The sequence below is a fragment of the Mya arenaria genome, chromosome 16 (assembly GCF_026914265.1).
Source record: "Mya arenaria isolate MELC-2E11 chromosome 16, ASM2691426v1".
In the NCBI taxonomy this organism is placed as follows: Eukaryota; Metazoa; Mollusca; class Bivalvia; order Myida; family Myidae; genus Mya; species Mya arenaria.
This window is the reverse complement of record NC_069137.1, coordinates 6033468-6059984: the sequence shown is the minus strand read 5'-3', so window position 1 is coordinate 6059984 and position 26517 is coordinate 6033468. Positions and strand designations below refer to the sequence as shown.

The following is a 26517-nucleotide window of genomic DNA, read 5'->3' as shown; positions in this document are numbered from 1 at the left end:
GTAGTAGATGTGTAGTAGTAGTAGTAGTAGTAGTAGTAGTAGTATTTCCTATCGACAATGGCTATCATAAATACAAACGTTTTTGAGTACCGATGGCGATATTTTGTGACATAAAAAGCAGTTTCGTGTCTGGTTTAGTAAAAGTTCTGGTTTACTCATATTTATTTGCTGATTTAGTGCATACTGTTTGAGATGATCACGGTCAAACACGTCGTGTAGGTTCGTTTCCTTTATTAAAGTGATACATGCAATTACACCACGCAGGAAGTTACGTCACGTTAGTATAAATACATCTTGCGCTTTACGTCAATACATCGCGTTATGTTATGTCGCGCCAAAATCCCAACATTCTCCCGGCCACAAATGGTTCTATGCAATATTACCATAAAGTCTATTTAGCGTCCACTACTAGTGGCACTACTTGCAGCGGGTTCAATTTCACTATGTGCATAGTGGAGGCCACTTCGTTGTGTGTATTTGTGCGGCCCTCTTGAATCCGTCATTATCGGTAATTTATTCCTCTACAACGGCAAGATCCAAAAATCTCACGAGATCAGTGGCCTCTGAAGCATGCGTTGCTTTGACTTCCACTGCTAGTGAACAGGAAGTTCTGAGTTGCGTCCCTGTCGGACTAGACAGGAAGTAGCCAATGCGGGTACTCACTGCAGTGGTTACGGCGTCTCTGATTGTCTTGTCACCTACGATTTCCCAGTAAATATAGGCACTGATTAAGCGAGAAACCGCAAATGTTTCGTCTATGGTGACCGGATATGCTATCTTAGGGTCCTGGGACATGGCATGTTTATAATCGGATTTCGAAAGCGGTTGTTGATTGGTTTTGCAATTACCGGGACAATCAATTTCCGAATGGGAATTATACTCTCGTAATCCGCTTTTATGTTGGGTGTAGCATTATCATGTATTTGTATTGTGTGTGCAGGGTCTCCAAACGCTGATTGAAGTATCACGTCACTTCCGACTCTCTGCAGAAATTATCAATCGACTAATTTCTGTGTTATGAATGTCCTCTAGGCCCTCTCGTCCAATAATATGTTTGTGGCAATAGTAATATCGTCAGTATATACTGAGGCAACTACGGTCTTTACATTTCCGTCTTAATATATATTTTGGTGATGAATTCGGATGGCCAAACACGTCACGGTCAGACGATTTACGGGCGCTTGTAAGGAATGAGGCACTTGGTGGGAAGTTAAGTTGTCTAGTTCTAGTTCTTTGTTTATCGCTCCGCGAAGTTCAGACAATGTCAAACTTCCGGTTCCTAGTCCCCTGGTTAAGTGACGCCTCATTTCCGGTGGAACCTCTCAAGGATTATGGGAATAAGTAAGTTTCCATCAATGTCTTCATCTAACGACTCAAGACCTCTGATTGTAGTTTCTAGTCGGTTGTAGAAATCACGAAACTCTCTGATGTTGTTGGATCGGGAAGGCAACTGTAGAGGTGTCTGTATGTAAGCGCTCTGTGAAAAAAACACAGCTTGCCTCTAGTTAGCATTGATAAACGTGAATCCTTCGATTGTTTTCGCTGCATCCCCTTTAAGCAAAAGCATTAAATACCCAAATTTCAGCACGTCGGAAAACGTAGGAATTTCGTGGATGGTTGACTCGACTTAATCCCAGAATGTTTGTCATATTATAAGTTCACCGTTGAAAGACAGAAGGGACAGTTCGGGCAATTTGTGGTAGAATGCAAGTTGAAATGAATTGTTGCATTGACTCTACGATCGGTTCTACTGGTCGAGATGACTATACCAGTTCCGTATTTTTCTTGAGCACTGTCGGCGGCAGTTGCTTTTGCGCGTTACGCCAATACATCGTGTTACGTTATTTCGCGCCAAAATCTCCAAAAATACGTACATATATTGCCGTGTATTATTTAGTTTGACGTTAAAACGAAATAGAAATCAACACTGTTTGTCACGGAGAAGTATTATATGTCACTAAAAACATATACTTCCTTTTTTCTTTAGCTATTTTATTAAGATTTATAATATTTATTTCTAAATTTGTTAAGATATTCTTACATGAACTATTTTTGCAACGTGTATCATCATTGGTGTAAATATCTAAAGTATGTCGCTATGCCATTAATGAATGCAGATTACTTCAGCTCCCTTTATTCATATCGCAGTAAGGACTGCGAAAAAAAATCTATTAAAACTGTGATACTTGCCATTTTACATTCCGTCGGCTATATTTGATAAAATTGTCTGATTATTTGCAAAGGTAAAGGTTTATCGCGATATTGCACAAGACTTACCTTGGTGCTTTTATGATATCCCCAATCGCCCCTTTATCATTTAGTACTGTATTGTATTGAATTGAAGGTGTTAATTACAGGCATTTAAGTAACAAAGTTAAAATTGTTCATTATGTAAAGAAACCTTTAACCAAAGTACAATGTGTCATGTCAACAAAAACCAGTGGGTTACATGTGGTTGGATATCCATATGTAGGATCGCAGAGCAGACATAAAACCTGTTGGAAGGTACTTCCTTTGCTCCGTATCGGAACGGTAATAAAAAGGCGGAGCTAAATCCAGGTATAACTTTCGTGCGGATAACTTTTCATGCTTTACACTTATATCCAAGCTTATATTGAAAATTTTGTTTGAAAAACATTAAAAACATTCACTTCGCCTCCCTCGTGGAATGGCATTTTCAATAATTCAAGTTGTTAGTACATGTTTATTTTGTTCTCGCGATGTTTATGGTGTCGTTATCTTTCGTTTTATTGATGTGACCAACTTAATATGAAATATATTTATCACTAATAGTTTGCGTGCGGTTCTAAGATAAGCCGAATCACGAGCTGGAAATTTAAATTGAATAGAAATGGAATATTTAAAAGTATTTATATTGTTCTTTCAATTTGGTAAGTAAATATGTGTGTATATATATAAATATTATATATATATATAGTTCTACATTAATTCAGTCATCCTTTCTACCTTTGGTTTTAAAGTATATCATTCGCCTTCAGTCTAAACGTTTAAGAACAATACAACTGCATAATCCTTGCTATATAAATTGGATATAAACAACTAATTCTATACATTCCAGGTCAACCATTCTCTTCACCAACGTGCAATGTAGGTTCAATAGGCGTAAACCCTAATTATGTTTATTGGGTCAACTGGTCATCTTGGTTGAACTATGGTGGTTGCAGTCAAACATGCGGAGGTGGTATTCAGACGCGAAAACGAAACTGCCAGTTTTATTGCCACTCGAATTATTATTGGAATTGCAACGGCCGAATAATAGATTCAAGCGTAACAGACTCAACGACACAACCATGTAATCAGTACTGTTTGAACGGTGGTGACTTTATTAACGATGTTTGCCAGTGTAAATCCGGTATCAAAGGAACATGTTGTGAAGGTATGCATCATATGTATATGTTTGAGTATGTTTGTCCAGAGAAAAAAGAAGCAATATGATCAAGATTGAAAACAATATGTTAGTTGTAAGTCATAATGCAGATATTCTTTATTGATTTGAAAATTGCTATACAATACCGTATATTTAAGATGTTCTTTGACATCCAAAAGAAAACTTACAAATGTCAATATCCTAGGTGTATAAACTTTAGTAATTACAACACATTATGAGCCTATAATTAAAAATAACATGTTTATTTTTGTTATATATCATACAACACCATTACCTGCATTTGTGATTTTAAAGACATTATTTACAGTTGCCCCTGTGTGTAGCTCCCCTTGCCAAAACGGAGGGAAATGTATTCTCGATGAAACGTGCCAGTGTAAGACAGGATTCTATGGCAAACATTGTGAGCTAGGTAAGTGCCCCTAGTCACGTGTATTATTGCTACAACATGCCAGTGTAAGACGGGATTTGATGGCAAACATTGTGAGCTAGGTAGGTGCCTCTAGTCTGGTGTACTATTTCTACAACATGCCGATGTAAGACGGGATTCTATGGCAAACATTGTGAGCTAGGTAAGTGCCCCTAGTCTGGTGTACTATTGCTACAACATGCCGGTGTAAGACGGGATTCTATGGCAAACATTGTGAGCTAGGTAAGTGCCCGTAATCATATAAATTATTGCTGCGACATGCCGGTGTAAGACATGTATATATAGATAACATTGCGAGATACATAAGTAGGCGTATGCACGTGCAGTATCGATAAGTTATTCCATGGTTAATCATTATTTCATGTCCCGTATGCACGTGTGTTCTTGATGTTACCTGCCAGTTTAAAACATAGTGAGATTGACATGTGCATGTTTGTACGTCATATTTTGTTAAAGAGCGAGACAAACATTTCGAATTAGTTAAATACCCTATGGTGTCTAATACGTAAAATACAATATGTTTTTGTAAGGCAAGAATTGATAGCAAACATTGCAATAAATGTTAGTGCTGTATATACTTGAACCTTGATAAAACCAGCAAGTGAAAGATAAGACACGACGGTAAACATTGCGAGGTAGCTAGGTGCTCTTATTTACGTGTATCATTGATTACACTTGCCAATTTAAACAGAGTTATACGGTACATTGCGAATAGGTAATAACCTGTTGCTACGTTCTTTATTGTATACCCTAGCTAGCTCATGCTCCTATAGATGTAGTTTGTAGAAAAAGGGTATAAGATATTAATAACTGTTTAATATGTCTAGGTACATTGCGAATAGGTAATAATCTGTTGCTACGTTCTTTAATGTAAGACATGATTATCAGGCAAACTTTTCCATTTCGGTATGTGCCATATACAATTGGACTCTAGCTGGCACCTCTAAGAGTAAGACTGATTTATATAGCAAACATTTTGGGTTTGTTAAGAACGCGTACGCACGTATATTATTGATGTAAATGAATTATTGCCAACATTCGCGTTAAATAAAATATAAAGTGCATCTTAATTATTGAAAACACCTCTCAAAGTAAGACAGGAGTAAATGACAAGCATTTCGAGTGAGATAAGAGCCCATATTCACGTGCTCTCTTTACGAAACCAATCCAGTAAGACAAGACTCCGTGGCAAATATTGCAAGAGACAAAGGTATCCGTAAAGTATTTCGTACAATGACACTCATATCTGCACGCTGAATTGTCTTATTATATCATCCATTAGTGTAACTTGATGTGTCGCAGGTGCACTCCGTAATTCAAGTAAGTCGCGGGCTATGGATTAGACACTTAGGCTACTACAACTAATTGATACTATTATTATTATATCCATGAAACAGATTAACCAGATCATGATTATATCAATTTGCATAGCAAAGGTCTGTAAAGTAATAATAATAGGGATTATTTGTATTGTGTGTGTTTTGTTTGGAAGAGAAAAAAATGTTCGCAAAAGTATGATGTGCACTAAAAACGAGACTTGAGGAACTTTACAAATAGCTGTTCTCACAATTGTAATACAAATATTCTTAATATATGAATCAATAAAGGACGAATGGATGGGATACCTCTAACTTATATTTCAGGTCAACAATTTGCTGAACAAATGAAGCCACAACTGCACACGTACATTCCCCTAGATGAGACCTTTCAGCTTCTGTCGTGGTATGATGTGCCGGCATTTTCAGAACAAAACCGGGCCTGCTTTATTAAGATAAAAACGGCGGTTTGTGAAAATAAATTTTCTTTACTTTGTTGTTTATCATTTGTTGTATAGTTTATCTACAACAAATACTTATGTCCAATGCCGGTAAAGCAAATCCAGCCAAAGAGCACGTACATTAGTGTTCATGAAAAACAAGAATTGGCGCGTTTTTGGAAGTGACTCATCTAGGATGATAGTCGCAGCCGGAAATTTCCACATATTTACACAAATTTATACATGACTCAAGATGACAAGGTAATCACTCAGAGTCGATATTTACTATTTCGTTACGTTCACATAAACTTTCTATATTATATCTATATAAAATGCAATAGACGACACGATTATCCTATCTGAGTCATTTTTTAACAGTTAACATCACTGACACGCATGATAACACGCACTGCCTCCGCTGACGACTTGTACGATATTTAAAAAAAAAAGAAATGTACATGAACACGACTGAGAACGTTTTACCAACCAATGATGTCACATGTACCTTTTCTTTAACTATATCAAGAACACTCACAAGGACACGACTTCTATCGCTCTGACAGTTGCTAACGCAGACGTTAGTGACGTATGTTTAGATAGCACCGACCGCCGAATCGCTTTTTTGGCTGACGACCATATAGTACATATAGTATAATGCTCACATGGACACGACTATACTCACTATGTCGATTTCTACTGCTGATATCAAACAATCATCATAATGTCTATTCTAACCAAATATGTCAGTAACACATTTCATAATATACCTATTAAATTCCTTTTCAATATCCAACAATGAAAATACAGTACGCTGTATTGAAAAATCCGTTTCACCATACTGTCGTTTTCTGATTCCGTATCATGCGAGTACCGTGTGTAGTCTCGGAAATAGCGTGACCAAAGAACCGGTAAAACCTGTAAACTTTTAAAAACATTAAATTAACTAACTTATCTCACGCTCCAGAAGCACGTTTATATTCAGGAACATGGTTCTCATGTTCTTCAAATAACACCGAAGATAAGCACGAAGCAGAAAACACTTACAGTCTATCTAGACAGCTACATCACACATGCTTCAGTGAACAAACTGTTCGTCATTTTGTTGCATTATCCATGTTCGTTATCGACGTCACTAATATACTGCTGACGTCATTGAAACCTGCTATTTTATATTTTGATTTATTGACACCAATCATGGTTGGTACATGTTTTATATATAATATATTTATATAATGCTGACTATCAAGAATACGATATTTATCGATGAAACCAGGTTGACTTCTAACGCGACTTACCCTTTGTACACTAATTTTATATATAGAATGCTCCCGAGGACACAATTATCACTGCTAAGTCGATTTCAACTGTTGACGTCAGTTCGCCACTTGGAAATTATTCAATGGCCCCAATAGACGCGCATGGTTTTCTAAATGGGACCAGCAGGTTCGCCTGTCTTCAGGTCAGATGTCCTGGATTTCTAACCACAGGAGCAGCGTTTGATATAGTGGTCAATATCACAATGGAAACAACGTCCGGGCATTGCCTAGCAAGGTATGTACAACACGTGCCCAAAGAGTAAGATTACGATATGTTTTTTTTATTTACAGCAACGAAACATTAACACTTAAAACCACGAAAAGAAGACATGTGTGAATATTTAATGCAAACATTTAAGGAATGAATTGCGGGGTTGATGTCATTATCGGGTTTTAAACGCAATAGGGCTGGTCAAAGTGTGTAGAGTCCACGCGTTCTTGGACCAGCCCAATATTGTTCAAATCCCCTATAATAACATCAAACCCGCAATTCATTCCTTACATTTACACCAATAGTTCATTATTTCATTCAAGAATACTTCATTTCATTTAAGATATCCTTTCAGTAATCCTTTCTTACCCATTTTGTAAATAGAAAACCCCCGACTGTAACCGGAAACATTTTTTCAAATGACGTCACAATACCGCGGGAAAAGATCAACCACTTAAAATCACTTTTAAACTTAAAATTGAAATACTTAAGGCAACAATACATTAAAATATAATAATGTAACATTTTCAAAAATGTTTATTTATATTTTACGGGCCCTACTGACACAATACAAACTATAACAAGATCAATAGTTTTCATGTATATTGTTATGCGATGAATTGTGATCCGAAAATATCCGAAGATGTTGCATTCATCGATGGATAAACGCAAATGCCGAAAGGCAGTTCAATTAAGGAATGGAAATTTAGGTGTTAACATACTTGAATGGATGCCATAACCTTACAGGTTGAAATAAGAGTACTAAATAATCGATTACAAATTCATTTGCATTGTTCTTCTTATACCAGTGAACGCTTCCATGTTGTTGCGAAATAGTTTAACTGGGCATGCAGTTTATATTGTTTTACTAATACAGAAGTCAGTCGGCTCTACTGAGATCTGGAAACATCATCTCGCGCTCGGCCGGAGGAGACAGCTTTCGATTCACCCTAGAAAACGGTGATAACTACGGTCCCAAGTATGGGGTGTATATTGGCACTGGGTTCCGTGACCGCGCTGTGTACCAAGCCCAGCATTCCTGCTACAGTGGAAGTCACTTTGACCACGAGGCGATGGTGGCAGAAAATGGGGCAATTGCTTCATATCAATGCTGACGATGTCTATGTGATTTTGCGTATTGTTACATCAATACATTTTTGCGTAATAACAAAACGCGTTTATTTGGACAATCTCTATAAGAATGTATGATAACGATCTGTTGAGTGGTTAAAGTTTTAGTGTACTAATATATGGTTCACGTTTTGCACCAAATACTATTGGTTTATGATTTATGTTGATTTTATGCATTTGTTTCTTCATGTAAATAATTATATAGTATTTTTTTTATTTGAATCATGTTTGGTGCTGTTTATATAAATGCATTCAATAACCTTCTTCATTTGAAATTCTAAATTGAGAAATTATCAAATCTCTTTATGAATGCATTAAGAGATTAAAAAATATACCTTTTTTACAAATGCATTTAGCGATTGACACATATACCATTTTATTTGTTTACCTGTCTTGCTAAAATGTTTGAGTAAATGACACACTGGCTGGTATTTTATTTAAGTACGATGGGAACTTATAGATCTATAAATTAACACGAAGGTTATATATGCAAAATTGCAAGAGACTTTGTTAATATTCCAAAATGAACCGTGAGTTGTTGATGCATCCAATGGAATAAATTTCAAATCGCTTGTACTTGGTTTCTCTATAACATGTCGAGGTTTCGTGCATATTTGTACCATGCATTTTCGTTGCTGATGTATTTGCCGTGTTCAGTTATCGTCATTTTATTGTGTGCGCTGGTATTTGTTATAAAAGTCGGAAGTTATGTTTGCGTTCTTCGAACACAATGGGAGACTTGGACGGGCTCCAACAAAACATTTGGATATGGTTTCACCTTTCGAACACGTCAGTGCCATAAGGTCCATTCATTAGACCAAAACTGTGACGGGGAATTTTAGGAACAAAAGGAATGCTTTCTTTTTAACTAAACAGGTATTGTTTTAACTGTTTGATATATCTCTTCTTGTGGTTGTACTGTACATTGTGTAAATTTCGCGAGGTACATATACTCGCAATATATCGCGATTTGAATCAATCGCGAACTCAATATTAAGCGAAATATTATGCAACCAATAATTGCAAATAAGGTATTAATGACTTTGTGGGATTTTAATCTCGATAAATTCGATACAAACAGAAAGTATCGAACATATGTCGTCTAAAAATAAAATGTTCTTTTAAAGATCAGACAAATGGGTTTTCCGTGGTAATTTGGTTTGGTTATCATACGTCAGCACAGGGCTTAGTTTCAAGCTCAAAAACATGTCGGAGAGAGTCCCGGCAGAAATATTGCTCTTGTTAGCAGCCAGCGCCCGTTAACGATAGTAAAGCCTGTATAGTGAACAGTACTCAGACGAGATCATATGTCGACTGCGAAAGTCCAGGTTCACTATCTGTATAATATCAATTCCATATGATAGCATATATTGATCATATTGATACTTTTTCAGAACAAAACCGGGCCTGCTTTATTAAGATAAAAACGGCGGTTTGTGAAAATAAATTTTCTTTACTTTGTTGTTTGTCATTTGTTGTATAGTTTATCTACAACAAATACTTATGTCCAATGCCGGTAAAGCAAATCCAGCCAAAGAGCACGTACATTAGTGTTCATGAAAAACAAGAATTGGCGCGTTTTTGGAAGTGACTCATCTAGGATGATAGTCGCAGCCGGAAATTTCCACATATTTACACAAATTTATACATGACTCAAGATGACAAGGTAATCACTCAGAGTCGATATTTACTATTTCGTTACGTTCACATAAACTTTCTATATTATATCTATATAAAATGCAATAGACGACACGATTATCCTATCTGAGTCATTTTTTAACAGTTAACATCACTGACACGCATGATAACACGCACTGCCTCCGCTGACGACTTGTACGATATTTAAAAAAGAAAGAAATGTACATGAACACGACTGAGAACGTTTTACCAACCAATGATGTCACATGTACCTTTTCTTTAACTATATCAAGAACACTCACAAGGACACGACTTCTATCGCTCTGACAGTTGCTAACGCAGACGTTAGTGACATATGTTTAGATAGCACCGACCGCCGAATCGCTTTTTTGGCTGACGACCATATAGTACATATAGTATAATGCTCACATGGACACGACTATACTCACTATGTCGATTTCTACTGCTGATATCAAACAATCATCATAATGTCTATTCTAACCAAATATGTCAGTAACACATTTCATAATATACCTATTAAATTCCTTTTCAATATCCAACAATGAAAATACAGTACGCTGTATTGAAAAATCCGTTTCACCATACTGTCGTTTTCTGATTCCGTATCATGCGAGTACCGTGTGTAGTCTCGGAAATAGCGTGACCAAAGAACCGGTAAAACCTGTAAACTTTTAAAAACATTAAATTAACTAACTTATCTCACGCTCCAGAAGCACGTTAATATTCAGGAACATGGTTCTCATGTTCTTCAAATAACACCGAAGATAAGCACGAAGCAGAAAACACTTACAGTCTATCTAGACAGCTACATCACACATGCTTCAGTGAACAAACTGTTCGTCATTTTGTTGCATTATCCATGTTCGTTATCGACGTCACTAATATACTGCTGACGTCATTGAAACCTGCTATTTTATATTTTGATTTATTGACACCAATCATGGTTGGTACATGCTTTATATATAATATATTTATATAATGCTGACTATCAAGAATACGATATTTATCGATGAAACCAGGTTGACTTCTAACGCGACTTACCCTTTGTACACTAATTTTATATATAGAATGCTCCCGAGGACACAATTATCACTGCTAAGTCGATTTCAACTGTTGACGTCAGTTCGCCACTTGGAAATTATTAAATGGCCCCAATAGACGCGCATGGTTTTCTAAATGGGACCAGCAGGTTCGCCTGTCTTCAGGTCAGATGTCCTGACCAGATGTCGTGTAAATAATTATATAGTATTTTTTTTATTTGAATCATGTTTGGTGCTGTTTATATAAATGCATTCAATAACCTTCTTCATTTGAAATTCTAAATTGAGAAATTATCAAATCTCTTTATGAATGCATTAAGAGATTAAAAAATATACCTTTTTTTACAAATGCATTTAGCGATTGACACATATACCATTTTATTTGTTTACCTGTCTTGCTAAAATGTTTGAGTAAATGACACACTGGCCTGGTATTTTATTTAAGTACGATGGGAACTTATAGATCTATAAATTAAAACGAAGGTTATATATGCAAAATTGCAAGAGACTTTGTTAATATTCCAAAATGAACCGTGAGTTGTTGATGCATCCAATGGAATAAATTTCAAATCGCTTGTACTTGGTTTCTCTATAACATGTCGAGGTTTCGTGCATATTTGTAGCATGCATTTTCGTTGCTGATGTATTTGCCGTGTTCAGTTATCGTCATTTTATTGTGTGCGCTGGTATTTGTTATAAAAGTCGGAAGTTATGTTTGCGTTCTTCGAACACAATGGGAGACTTGGACGGGCTCCAACAAAACATTTGGATATGGTTTCACCTTTCGATCACGTCAGTGCCATAAGGTCCATTCATTAGACCAAAACTGTGACGGGGAATTTTAGGAACAAAAGGAATGCTTTCTTTTTAACTAAACAGGTATTGTTTTAACTGTTTGATATATCTCTTCTTGTGGTTGTACTGTACATTGTGTAAATTTCGCGAGGTACATATACTCGCAATATATCGCGATTTGAATCAATCGCGAACTCAATATTAAGCGAAATATTATGCAACCAATAATTGCAAATAAGGTATTAATGACTTTGTGGGATTTTAATCTCGATAAATTCGATACAAACAGAAAGTATCGAACATATGTCGTCTAAAAATAAAATGTTCTTTTAAAGATCAGACAAATGGGTTTTCCGTGGTAATTTGGTTTGGTTATCATACGTCAGCACAGGGCTTAGTTTCAAGCTCAAAAACATGTCGGAGAGAGTCCCGGCAGAAATATTGCTCTTGTTAGCAGCCAGCGCCCGTTAACGATAGTAAAGCCTGTATAGTGAACAGTACTCAGACGAGATCATATGTCGACTGCGAAAGTCCAGGTTCACTATCTGTATAATATCAATTCCATATGATAGCATATATTGATCATATTGATACTTATCATATGTTCTTATGTTATCACAGACAACAATGCCATGTGTCCGGCTCAAGCACACAGACCGCAAATTTTGCGATTGTTCAAGCTTGACACCGTATGACTAGGTTATGTATGACATTAACATATCCGTGCAAAACGCTTGTATTTATTTGGAATCTAGTTAATACAACTAGCAACGGATGAGTTTGGTTTGTTTCAGCTTGACAAAGAAGTGCGTGTTTTTAATAGCCAAATATTGCATTGATGCCCATATACCACGCGTTTTGTTTTCAGATTTGCAGTTAATGACAAAAATATAAAAGTATAAAAGAGTTATAATATTTATGAACGTTCACTAAATAGTGTTAATATTAATAACTCTTTTGACTGGATATTTGGTCAGATACAGAAATCCTACATTCCATCCTGTCAATAGTTTTATCCTTCTCATGTAGAGTTTTCGCAAATTGATATTGCATTTTTAGTTTTAATAATGTTTTCTTTGTTACTTCCCAGAATTAGTACACTGATAAAACTCTATGATCACAGTGTTTTAAACCTTTCATTTGCTTAGGCAGAATGTGTGGAATTTTTACAACTTCAAACAATAACTGCATCATATGTATTAACTGTTTTTGCATCAGGTACATCGTCTACAGACAGAGTTGGTTTCCCTTATCATAGAAGTAGTTTGGGTTTACCTATAAGTTCATTATTATTTGTTTTGTTCTTAAGTTTCCTCAGGTTAATTCCTACTTTGATAAGTTATACCACTTACGTTTTTTACTTTATTCGGGAGTGTTAATATAAAAGTGAGGTTGTGCACACACTAGTTTAACCCACCAGTAAATCAACATTTAACTGACTGTTCCAAGGCGGTACCTAACAATCCTTGATACTCACACTTAGTTTTACGTGGTGATTTCTTTTTTTAAAATTGGTAAAATCTATTTTAATATTTTCTTCAATGCACACATTTTTTTTCAAATGAAACAGAAATAATACTTAAAGGATCACCAGGAAACTAAAATCTACATATTCGAGGGTGGGATACCTTATTTCCATTGTCTGCGTATAATAGCTAAATGCTGAACATGTTCTAAACGTAATTACATTTCGAAAACTTGGCGATATATTGCGTTTTATTATAAATGTATAGCCAGGTGTGAACAACCGAACAATAAAAAATGTTATCATATTTACTCTAGTTGTACGGGAATAAATACATATAACATTCATAACCATTTTACCTTTGCAGTCTGGGGCAAACATTAAAATGGCTAAACAAAGTCTGGGTTTGTGTTGCAAAGCAAATAGAAAAACCTTCGCCTGATTCAAATGGTAAATACATGTATCCATGTATTGGTCGCATTTATTTCGTGTGTTCATTCTCTATAGACGCAGAGGGCGCCACAACATACTATGCTAGATGGGATTTTGCTCGCGTGGCGACATTATCAACGATTTCCGAAGTTGTTACATGATTTTTATTATTAAGTTCCACAAAATAAAATATTTATAAGGGAAAATGTGGTTATATGTTTGTGTTTTCTTGCTCAATTTTAGTTTTATAATTAATCAATATTCTATAATATTTTGTTTTTATCATTTATAGCAAAAGTTAAAATTGTCAACTAAATACTTATGTCATTCTAAACTGCGTGAAACCGTGAATAAATAACAAGAAAAACGTTTTAATAATACCGAGACGCTCGATGGCAGTCTTTATGATGAGCAAAATAGGAAGGTATCGACGTTTAGTTTATCATTATTGAATGCATGCTGTTAAAACGAATAAAAAATATATGTACAGTATTCAGTACACGAATGTTGTACAAAGGAACACAAACTTTGCACTTAATCGAGTAAAAATCTATTTTTTGATGTAAACCTGATTTTGACACGAATGATAGCCTCTCCGGAATGCCAGCATGGATAAAACGATTTTGTTAAAAAAACGCATCAATATTGATTACGAAAACAGTTCTATATTAAAATTAGCTCCAATTTACAATATTAATAATTCAACGTCGATTTCATTTTCACGTTTGATTTTTAGTACAGCAAGTTTATAAGGAGTTTACTGTTAAAGGATGAACGATTTCATAATGATGTACATATTTGCTGAGGTAAACTATGCAAATAAATTTATTGATGAAAACATTACATCTTAAAATAACATAATAATTCAGGGATAGTTGGAACTCATTGCAATCAATCGATCAGCCACAAAATTGAAAGATTGCAACAGCCTTGCATTTCGATGCGATTCACGCATACACACAAATCGCCCTTCACTATTTGTACCATAACAGTATTTCTGTTATTCAATGCAATAATACAGATGCAGGCTAGGGCTAATACCAAACAAATTAGGTACGATTCTGTTAAAAGGCACATGGCACATGGTTCAACATCTAACATTAACTCAACGTCAGACAATATTTAGGCGGTACAACAAAGATAACACATACGTTAAAATAACTTTAAATAAATAATAAATCGGGCTAACGCCGTTGCAGGATCAGCGAAAACGGATATATCACGCTGGTTATTTCGGTGTTTGAGATCTATTTCACATTCTGCATCCATTTATTAAAAATGTCAAAACCAAAAACAACACGAACAACCGTATAAGCCTTATTGATGAGTTTTAGAAACCTAAATACCAAATGTTGAAACACACTTATCTTCAATTCATATGGATTATAATCTACCATAATAACTCCCTCGTATTAACATACACTGGATCAACAAAACCAGAGATAACGCAACAATCTAGTTTAATCTGACATAAAGTGCATATTAATTGACAGGATATCATTAATCCGTTGGCAAAACACTTCATCGTAAGGTCTGATCAAACTTGAGTCAAGCCACCTGGAGGCTTTATGATAACCTACTGCACTTTCATACAAGGAGACACAAAAATGCACTTCAATATGATAACCCACTGCCGTTTAACTCATTATGACACAAACGTGAATCAATGATAGTTTACTGTGGCATTTAAATAGTCAAACATACTGTGACAAGTGTCTCGATAAACCCGTAAAAGAAGAAAGTTGGCTTTTAATAAGAAATGATAGTTCTGTTGCATTTAAAAAGAGTCAAACAAACAGTCTCTAATGTGTACATACACCAGTAAGAAGGGAGATAGCTTTAAATACAAACGATTGTTTACTGCAGTCATATGCTTGTCCATTCCTGTATAAAAACGGAGCAGCAATATTAATAGAAAAGTAATAGAATTGGATAGAACATGTAATTATTATACAATGGCTGAGTTTGACTAAGTTCTCTTATAAAGCATTTGGCTAGATCATTACGCATGATTTATTTCATATTCGATAATTGTACGTGATATGATTGTTTACCACCCACTGTGGTTAAGGATTATGTTCAGTGAATATGCTATGGACAATATGTATGCCGGTATGCAGAGCTCTCAACGCGCAAAAAGTAGAATGCAGGTCACTCCGTTTTTTTAACATACATACTCTACTAATTGAACGCTAACATTGACAATATGTTACAAAGCAACTACTATACCCACTACAGGTACCTTAGTGATTAAGACTATAAATATTGCTTTTCGCTATTGTATTACTGCAATTCAAGTTGGCACTTTTGACATTTATAATAAGAAAGATATTTACAATTTAATGATGCACAAAAGCTGACTCAGTCGTTTGTAAAAGTAACGACTTATCTTAAAGTATAATGCATCATTTTAGGCAGTGCATATTGAAGCAAAGATATTGATGAAAAAGAAATATTTTAAAATGAGATACTCTTTTGTTATCTAAGTATATGTCAATCGCATTGAAAACCTCGCAAAAAATCAAACATCCTGATCCTAATAGATATATTTTCATTGATCTTAACAGAGTCAACACAGCTTAAATTTGACATTCCAGAACAAAATAAAAATAAGCACACAACTTTATTTGTATTCCTGTGACGCAATAAAAGAATTCGCTCGATTCCAATGAGTTTTGTCAACCTTAAGTAGTTCATCTATTGAATTTTATATTTTCATAAATTTTACATGTACCTTTAACTTTGGAAATACATTAAACGCATTCATCTTTATTTAAAATCTTTATTTATTTTACTATTCAATCTTCCCTGGCTTTTGACGTATCTGCATTAACAGCACGTGAGATATCCTATACATCAAATTAAATAATTGATATCAGAGGCACTAAAAAGACATTTGATTTAACACCTTAGCGTGTTTGTGTTCGCTCTATTACGTATCTAGACGGGGAAGTATAGAACTAAAACTCGTGAATGAGTAAACTTGATAAATGTAAATAAAACATTTGATTGTACATGATAAGATGATTCAGGCACAAAATAAAAGCCGGTAGAACGACAATCTGTATAAGGTTAATCCCCTTGTATTCCTGTCAAATTCTACTATTTAAATTTTACTTAATATATGCCTCAGATACATTTATGCCGATATTCAAGATTGTAATACAAAGACATGCCCACTTCTGAGATAAGACATGTTTAGGTTACTGATGGCACTGGGAATGTATTATTTTATATGTTTGTATTTCAATCATCGCTTTTAAGTTAGAAAATCGATTTTGTCCATCAGCATTTCTGAAACTAAGGCTAGAATTGTCCATTGTTTTTCCTCCGTATAAACGCAAACATATATTTCTCTTGATGTTTAATTGTTTTCACTTGCTGGCACACGAACTATCATAAAATGTCCTCGGATTAATATTTTGCATTTGTATAAAGTTTTCACTTGATTAAAAAATAACCCTGACGTCCGAAAAGCTGGATCTGGCATTGCTTTCTTCTACGTGAACATTCGGAGCGAGTTTAATTGATTTTGCATGACGTCTGAAATATGAAACATACACATTGATGTAATTTTCAATTTTGCATTTGTTTAAAGTATTAATCGAGTTTGATATATTTGTTGCTAGGCCCATTCACTATAACAATCGATTCATGTAAAAGGATAATTACAAAAAAAAATCCTTTCATATTCCATCTTAAAACATAGAATCTGTTATATGGAAGGGAAACTCAAATTATACATACGACGTTACATATTGACGAATCCCGATAAACAAAAGGACAATGGCTATAACGGTCAAAACCACGGCTCCTCCAATATAAGCTCCTAAAAGTATATTGTTTCTTGATTCACTAGAACTATTTTCATTCCAATTTGTGCTCTTCTCGACTGCGAAATCAGGTGTTACGGTACGCTGTTTACTTTTCTTAGCTTAAATGTAAAATAAAGATGAGTTCACATAACAAACGTTGGCGGAACATGCCAAACATCACAAACAGTATTTAATATAATAAAACCTCATAAAAATAATGATGTTGTGAACATACGTGTGGTTGTATCGCTTAATTGAGAATCGGTTTGTTGCGTTGAGCTCGCTTCTATTATTTCTGCAGTTATTGATTCACTCTTTGATGTCGTAATCAATAAGGTCGATGTCGACTCCGATATAACCATTGGAAACGTCGATTGCGAAGGTGTTTGCCTTTCTGCGAGGAAAGTGTTTTCTCGGGTTTGAGTAGCCTTGGTTGTTAAAGACGTCACTGAAACGCTTCGAGCGTTAGTCGTATGTATTCCTATTATAGGTGTTCCTAGAAACAAGACGGCAAATTGACGTTTGTTGATTGTTATAAAAAGATACTTAAAATTTGTTCTAGTGCATTCTATTCAAGCAATCATCAGATGATATGTAGGCTTAAAATATCCGATGTACAATACTGTTGATTTCTTTTGACCTTCTATCATTTTGGAATAATATGATACAGTTAAATGTGTACAGAAATGATATGTAAATATCATCCGATAAAAGTATTGCAAACACTCTTATTTCACTTTACAATACTGCAACCTTTGTAATTTCATTTCCGATTTCTGTTAAGATAAAAAACAAAACAAGAAACTGCCATAACTTAATATGTACTATTTTGTTTGTCGTTAATTTTAAAGAATCGAATTAAGTGCGCAATGCCCTTTCAACTTAGCTTAGTTTTGGTCAGAACGGCCAACGCCATAATAACGCCCAAAAATCTTATCGGATAACTTAACGTATGTACACTGGTAACAATGCTTAATTCCACCCTGCAATAACAAGACGAAAAGTGCATCTGCTTACCAATTGTAGCTTTTGATGAACTTGGCGCTCTAGAAGTTAGTGTTGATTGTGTCGTTTTAGTAGTCGGAGTGGATGTTAGTTTTGATGTTCTTGAAATTGATGTTGTCGTCAATTTGATGGCCGTATTATCTAATAAAAAACATTTTTTTTGAAAAACCAGCACATAACATGCATAAATTATATCAACTTTAAGCAGAAAATAAGTGAAAATGGAAGACACTTGAATGTTGCAATAGAAAATACAACCTAAGCTCAAATTACTGTTTAAAAGGTCCTTAAAATCTTATATCTTACATGCACACTTCAGATATTTGGATTGTGTACTTGAACATTTATTTAATAACCTTTAACCATTACATTACGTGTATGAATATATTAGGTTCATTTAGATAAAGACTTAGCGAGTGTTTTATCTAATGTTTTAGTAAAAAATAAGTCTGCAAAATAATTTGTACATAATTTGTACGAGATTCCATGGTAATACGTACGTGAAAAACTAAACGACATAATGTGATATATGTCCATTGTTAGATGTATTGCTGAAATTATGGTGTATTTAAGACAATCCTCAATGATCCGTGCGATGTATTCATATTGAACACAATACTTACTAAAACAGAAATTTGTATCACCTCGTAGAGGACGAAATAAGTAAATGTAGAACACGCCACAATTTTCTACGCATATAGTGTTTTGTAGATCACAGCATAGAGGCTCCCCATTTGGGTTTTCAATCCTGATACAGGCGTCAACATCTACAGGTCCGGTGCTAACGGCAGGCAACCCACCTGGATAATAAGAATGCTAATCAAACATAATTTAACAGACAATACAAGAAAACTATGACACTGTTAATACTCATGCGAAAAAATACAGAAATAAGCTCAGTAGCAAAAGGTTTAAACATAAACCCGGTTTAATGGAACTTGGTGAATGCCTAAGACATAAAACATAAAAACAAAAACAAATTGCAAACAAGAAACATGGAAACACAGCACAAAACTCCACAAACAACACATTGCATACACACTATATAAAAACAAACTAGGTATGTTTAACATGGATTGTTAGGCTTCACCTTGTAACGGGCAGTAAAATGTAAATTTACTGGGGGATTAACCCAGTTAAATTGCACAAACATCACTCTTATCCAAACAGTCCTAACTAAAGAAAAAAACGCAAATGGTAAATCTTATCAAAGTATGCATTAGGTTGAGGAAACTTAACAATAAAACAAAATAAACTTATAGATAAACCCCAAGTACTTCTATGTTTAGAGATCCAAACTCTATCTGTAGACGGAGGAAAACAGCTCAGAGCACCTAATGCAAAAAACTTTCGAAAGATACGATGCAGTCATTGTTTGAAACTATGAGCATCACACGCAGTCTGCCTTATTAATGAAAGGGTTTAAAACTGTGTGGTCATAGAGTTCCATAATAAAAATCATCATTGTACTAAAACTTAAAACAAATAAAGAAAGCATTATTTAAAATAAAAACGACATGTATTAGCTAATCTTTCCTTCCAAATGGTTTGAGAATGTAAACTATTTGAAGAAAATGACGTCACATGCTAAAACACTCCGAGTAGGCCGAAAAAGGTTTTAAACATAACATGAATTAGCAAACTTTTCCTAAGATCAAAGGACTGAAAGCTTAGTTATGTAAGGATGCTTTATTCAACCCAATATTTTGTCTCAGGAATTAATCTTCAAAAACTATAAGGCAAGTACTCTTCAAAATATTGCCTTAATATCCACGGTTTAAATACGACCCAAGTAATTCATTGAGCCTATTGCCAAATTAAGTCGCTGTTCAGTCGCTGATGGTTAAATGCCTTATATTAAATCAACAATAAATATACAGAGTCAATTTACGAAGGACACATATTGCATATATTTTAAACAAAAATTGTATTATAATTTTGTTTTAAACGACTTGAAAAAGTAAATGTATTGAAATATTTCACGTGCACACAAATGCTGACGTGTTATTCACTTGAGTTAAGGATAGTTAAAATTATTGATTACGTTCTAAAATTTATACGAACATAAGAAATGAAAATAATGTCATAGTATCGGTTTGTAGTAACGAATAACATATCAGCAGAATGAAGGATGGGTATGCAAGCACATTCAGATTCTTGAAATATCAAGAACTAGTGATTAATTTTAGAACAGTTCGACTTTCATGGCTCAATTATGGTGAAAGACCAAGAAAGTCTAGATTGTTTTTAGGAATACTTATAAAATACAACGTATAAATCATAGTTGTCTTAAAAAATCGTGCTAATTGAAGTTGTTTACTTAGTTCGTTATGGCGGAGCGACAAGTCACCTTTAATCCATACTTGTTGTTTTGCACCGCACTGGTTGTTTCCTTTCGGACAGCTAGTTGCCATGATACCGGCATCGGTACCAGTATATCTGTACCACCCTACCGGTATTGGAATATGTCTAGGATTGCTATTGTCAGTACGCAGTGTAGTTTCTGTTAGGTTTGTGTAGTTTCCGCATTGTGATTCTGAACAGGCTGAATCTGAAAAGTAATTCTAACAACTTTAATTGTTCATTTTATCTAATCGACCACGGCACCTCTTTCAGTATTTTTTAAATAAATAATATATTTATGTTCATAAACACAACCATCTCTATAAAGAACTCTTTTTTAAAGATATTTCGCGAGCAAAATGTTTTTGAATTATTCGGCCTTTGTTTAAACATCAAATATGAACTGCTTCCAAAGTGTATTGAAATAATGAACCTTAAGCTTTTATTAAATGTCTTTGCTCCTACAGACTGATCATTAATAACTGATTACACAATTATAACGTTGTATTTTAAATAGGCGTATTTATCTTTCTTTGTTCCTCCATAACCTTATCTTAAACAAATTCTACATTGAAATGTTTATGTAGTAACAGTGTGGCGTTCAACTAGATATATCCGATTGCCTAACCCAAATTGTTAACGACCTTAACATATATATAATATTTTGTTAAGTGAATGAATAAGTGAATGCATTTTAACACTCGAGCAGATTTAATTATAGCTGCTTCTTATATTGCTTTCAATTTCACGCTGTGTTGGCAAAACTCAGATAGAGCAATGAACCGCAGATGGGGGTAATTTTCATATACTTATTAAAGATTATTCGGAATCAGTATAATGTCGATTTCTATATGTTACACTTGACAAAGGCGAAATCAGTGTTCAGTTATGAACTAATTTCTTGAAATTCATCATGATCAAATTCTTATTTGCATGTAAGTTACTTGTTAATGAACTATCAATGCATTTGTGTGTGTAAGTCAGTTTACGATAGTCAGTGTTCATTTAACCCTTACCCTAACCCTATAACCTACATGTCTATCCAAGTATGCATCTATCGACGTGAATAAGTACCACACCTAGTTTGTAGAAAATCAACAAACATTGTTTTATAATTTTGTTCCCTGCCTGCTGAAAACACATTCTTACCAAAATCAGTCGCCCTCTTTAATCGTTCATTTGTATTCATTACATGTTTTGACGTTTAATTAGCATTCATTGACCGGTTTATTTTTCTAATATTGTATCTGGAGAAGTATCCGTTTAAATCAGCCGATCTAAGTGATTAAATTAAACGACTGACGATTGCTTTGCAAAAATAAATATACGAAACAATTAAAGAAAGAAATACGGCAGACCTTAAGAAATTTTTTCGCATTACATTTGCTATTTGTTGCGCGGAACCTATCTAAACCTTAATTTGTTTTTAACTAAACAATCTCACCTAAAGCTAATTCTAAATGTGTTGAAGCAATCATAAGCAACTATATGATACACATTAAGCTACTTTTGTTTATTTTACTCACTGATAGTCCATAGAAGAGCACAAAAAAGAAGAAACATTTCCTTTGCGCGGTGAAAACAATTTCAATCTGATCAGATAATACAACTTTATATGTGTTTTCACTATTCATTTGTAATGTATATGTACAAGGGTAGACTTCCTGATCACGGAAGGCCTTTCAACGTATAGATAAGAATATCTATAAAAGTCAGTGATTACATCAGCTTATAAGCAAATCTGAAATTCATTAAGTGAAAACGTTCAGATAAATTCAAAAGGTTAGTAATAATGTCGCCTTCAAAAATGAGATTAAACATATCAAAATCTTGCTTAAACATTCAATACAAAGCTATTTTTGATTGATTCAGTACATAAACTTTTAGTTTTGAATCTATTACAGTATATCATCAGGCATATTAGGTCTATAGGTATTTGGAATAAAACTTGTACAGGCCGGTTGCTTTAAGTGCTAATCCAGACCACTACTTTCCCTAGACTTGTCCGTATTTTTACACCGCAACTCTAAGAGGACGTTCACAAGGACGCTAACATAAATGCGCCTTGCCAAGGATCCGTTTGCTTTAATTGTTATTCCCCAAGGCCGCTTTATGTACGCAAGATGACCACCTATTCGCTACCACCATGTTGTTAACCTGCAAAATAACTCACTGCACGCTGGTTTATTAAACGAGTTCATGCCGCATGGCAGCTAACTGAATGCGACTTATACACGCTGCAATGAAGGTCCGGTCGCAAACTTCAAACAGCCGCTTACTCTACCAGATCGCCAACATGTACGCCGCAATACGTCATGTCGCTTATTGCTCAATATGAAGCCAACAGGCAACATATTTCAGTTCAATAGGCCGATTACCCTCTAATGTTAGACCGCCTGGCCAAGCCAAGTATAATCATTGTGTATCTCATTTCACTTGATATTTTGATAAAAAGTAAATTGATAGGTAATGATTTGACTTGTTTAGTAAATAAACTATTGCTGTGTATGTTATAACTCACAAAAAAAAATCGACTAATCTAAAGACCGATACTGTTTAATGGATGATTCAAGCATGAGAGTCCGTTTGCACTAAAAAGTCAAGTCTGAATGCGTTAATGGGTAAACTGGTCAGAAATGTTGCAAACACCAGTTTTAACAATTACATTAACATGTTTGGTGACAAATAACTATATCAAGAGTAATTCATAGCATTTAAAGGTTCAACTTATAATGTCATCTCCTAGACCTTCACGTTATATGTTTTGTTTGTCTTATAACTAAATACACTTTAAACAAAAGAAGCTTTTAGTGTCAGTTTTAACATAAACAGGACATGTCTTGTTTTGTAACACCGATTCAAGAAGTATTGATTGGCCCGGACCTTGACATTCCGTAAATAGTTTTATAGGAGTTGACCCGTTTAATGTTAGAAGGAATATGGCAGAGACTTGATCATGCTTTGAAAAATCAGTTGAATTAGTGCTTTGTTCGATATGTTTGTGTTTAACTTTATTTCTTTACATCATCGCTTGTACGAAGTAGCGTCCATTTTTCTCTTTGGGCTAACGCTCTTCAGATATAAATACATATATTTATCGTGTATAACAAGCAGTTTCGGTTTTATAACGGCTGTGCATTAATAACACTGGCACCTTGCAATGTCTTAATCGTTGTCTTTGTAAAGATAGTTTAAACAATAAGAACCCAATGTTTATGCGAAAAGCTAAGCCACATTGAACTACATTCACAAACGTATAATGATACTATAAACGCACCAAAGTAGCTTAATAAATACGTCATGAAATAACCGTCTTGGAAAGGTCAGCGGAACAATAGTTGACTGGAACACGACTTAAATGTGGTGTTAAACTAATGTTTATGCACATAACCTAAAATCTGACCCAAAATGTATGAATAATTACAAAACTAAACCTATAAATCACACCGGAGCCAGCCACAGTAGGAAAATAAGGTATAATAAAGTTGCTATAAGTCATCATTAACGATCCCAATGATCCAAAAATATAAACGGTAAAAAATCATTATATATATATATATATATATAAATATTGGCTGTAACGATAGCGGATAGGTTTTCGTTTCTTTATACCTTTGTTTTCTAATTTTGTGTTATGTGTCTATAACATAGTTGTATTTTCATCAGGACTTGCATATTAAAGCATAAAATCTTACTCCCAGACTTAACAAGACACAGCGGTGAATTCGGGTCCAACACAACACAAGTTAAACACGCTATCCCTTGCTTAGTCTGTAATTATAATCTCTAGGATATGTACCTATTTAATTCAAAGACGTTTTTAGTTATTGTGATAAAACATATTTATTAGCAGCAATCACCGGCGGCCTTTTTATAATGTTACCATGTATTGGCTTCGCAGTCAACCTTGGCCTCTATATCATATAAGTACATATTGATGTTATGATTTGTAGAATATTTATCATGTGATTGATAAGATTGAAGGTGATTAACACATGTATAAAGGAATAACTGGAAAGTGGGGGGGGGGATTTGAACAGATTATGCTAGTAAAATCAAGTTTGTACTTTTTTCTATTAAGGAGATCAAAAGCGTGGCGTATGAAGTATCAAACGTGTTATTTAGGTACGTTATTTTTGTGATCCAGACAGTAACCTCTGAATTTCAAAAGTCCCGAAAGACGACCGTTGGTAAAATTAATGATATCTATGAGCATGATATAAAGGAAAATGTAAGAATAAATGGTAGTTGTCCTTAATGTCTCCACTTTGGCAATTGCGGGAATTAAAAACATGTTTAGACAACTAAATGTATATTAGGATTACCAAGGTGAATTCGCTGCCTTCCATAAGCGGCACTCATTTTGCGTCCACCAATACTTATGGGGAAATGTTTATCTATTCTTGGTAAAATTATGCTATTGGGGCAAGGATGGTAGTGGACGACCTGTTTCTGGAAATGCATAACGTGCCGATATTAAAGCTTGCAAAAAATCGACAATTATTGGGTTTAACAAGATATATTACGAAGGTAAACAGATTATCTAAGATAGTAAGATGTTGTATGACAAACTTCTCGGAATGGAATTAGTGTAGTGGAATAGACGTGTAACATAATAAAACGTATTGTAGAATAGTGCAATATATGTATCCGCTTTCATTCCTTCAAGCCTTTTTCAGATTGGACATGATTTCAAACATGTCGTGTTGGTCCGATGATGTTTCACGCAACTTCATGCCAACTATTCTAGGTCCTTTTCGTCTGCGTTTCGTAAGCAATATTTGCATAACATAATCCTATGCAAAAGACGAATCAAGCGATCGTTTCAAATAGTCCCTGTGAGAAAAATTTACAAACTTTTATTTTGAGTGTTTATCTGGCCCTCCATCGGCTGGACCTCTATCTCAGAATATACGTTTATGATGATGCTGGTTACTCATGTAAGGATTAACGAATTCGCAGGGTGTATTTAAAAAAACAACAGTCGTAACTTTTTATTATAGTTTGCCAATTAGACTGTTTAACTTTGAAGTTGTTCAAGACCGATGTCGCTGACTCACTGTGTCCCGTCCAATGTGGAACGGTTTACTGTTACATGTGTGAAGCTGCGCGCATATTTGCTAACGAATGTGCCACCGACACACCGTGATCAAACACACCGTCGAGGGCGGCCGTACAAGGTTCCTGGTCTTCCTAATGATGATTGGTGTCAATACATAGTGTAGATACTATATGTTGTTTCTTTAGACAAGTGATAACGTTTTTGACATACACAACATAAATTAGTAAATTCCATTTAAAACATATAAATTAAATGCGATGTCGATTTTGTGGTGTAAGGACGACTTGTGTTAGCTAAAGTACATACAACCTACAGTTACTTCCCTTGCATTATATTCTTACAATGTAATGTGTCATTCTTTACACTCTAATATCACGGTTTCACGTTTTATGTATATATGCATATGTTTTGCAACGTTTGATACTTTGTTAAAATAGATGTGTGGTATATGTGTTTTGTTTGGCTTAAAACTATCTAAACAAGTTCCCAATCTAGATAGGGAACTCAAATTGCATTAACGGAGATTAAGCGGTATGTGCTTTACAAGATACAGGGCCTCAGCAAAGTCACAAGTGCAGATATTTATGCGATACGATAAAGTCACTTAAAACCTCAAGAGTATTATATATAGAACTAGTCTTGCCATTTTAT

The 26517-nt window shown here is 34.7% G+C and overlaps 1 protein-coding gene across 1 annotated transcript; it reads left to right on the top strand.

Moving 5' to 3' along the window:
* The first annotated feature begins 3168 nt into the window (after positions 1-3168).
* LOC128222647 (uncharacterized) lies at positions 3169-8822 on the top strand. Its single transcript, XM_052931738.1, has 5 exons — positions 3169-3397; positions 3717-3818; positions 5480-5619; positions 6914-7143; positions 7997-8822. The coding sequence occupies exons 3-5, from the start codon at positions 5500-5502 to the stop codon at positions 8232-8234; spliced, it is 588 nt and encodes a 195-aa protein (XP_052787698.1). The 5' UTR covers positions 3169-3397; positions 3717-3818; positions 5480-5499; the 3' UTR covers positions 8235-8822.
* Positions 8823-26517: the final 17695 nt, after the last annotated feature.

Coding starts and splice junctions, on each gene's coding strand:
- LOC128222647 (XM_052931738.1), top strand. CDS start 5,500: ATGAAGCCACAACTGCACACGTACATTCCCCTAGATGAGACCTTTCAG. Junction 5,620..6,913: donor TTATTAAGATAAAAACGGCG/GTTTGTGAAAAT, acceptor TTTTATATATAG/AATGCTCCCGAGGACACAAT. Junction 7,144..7,996: donor TCCGGGCATTGCCTAGCAAG/GTATGTACAACA, acceptor TTACTAATACAG/AAGTCAGTCGGCTCTACTGA.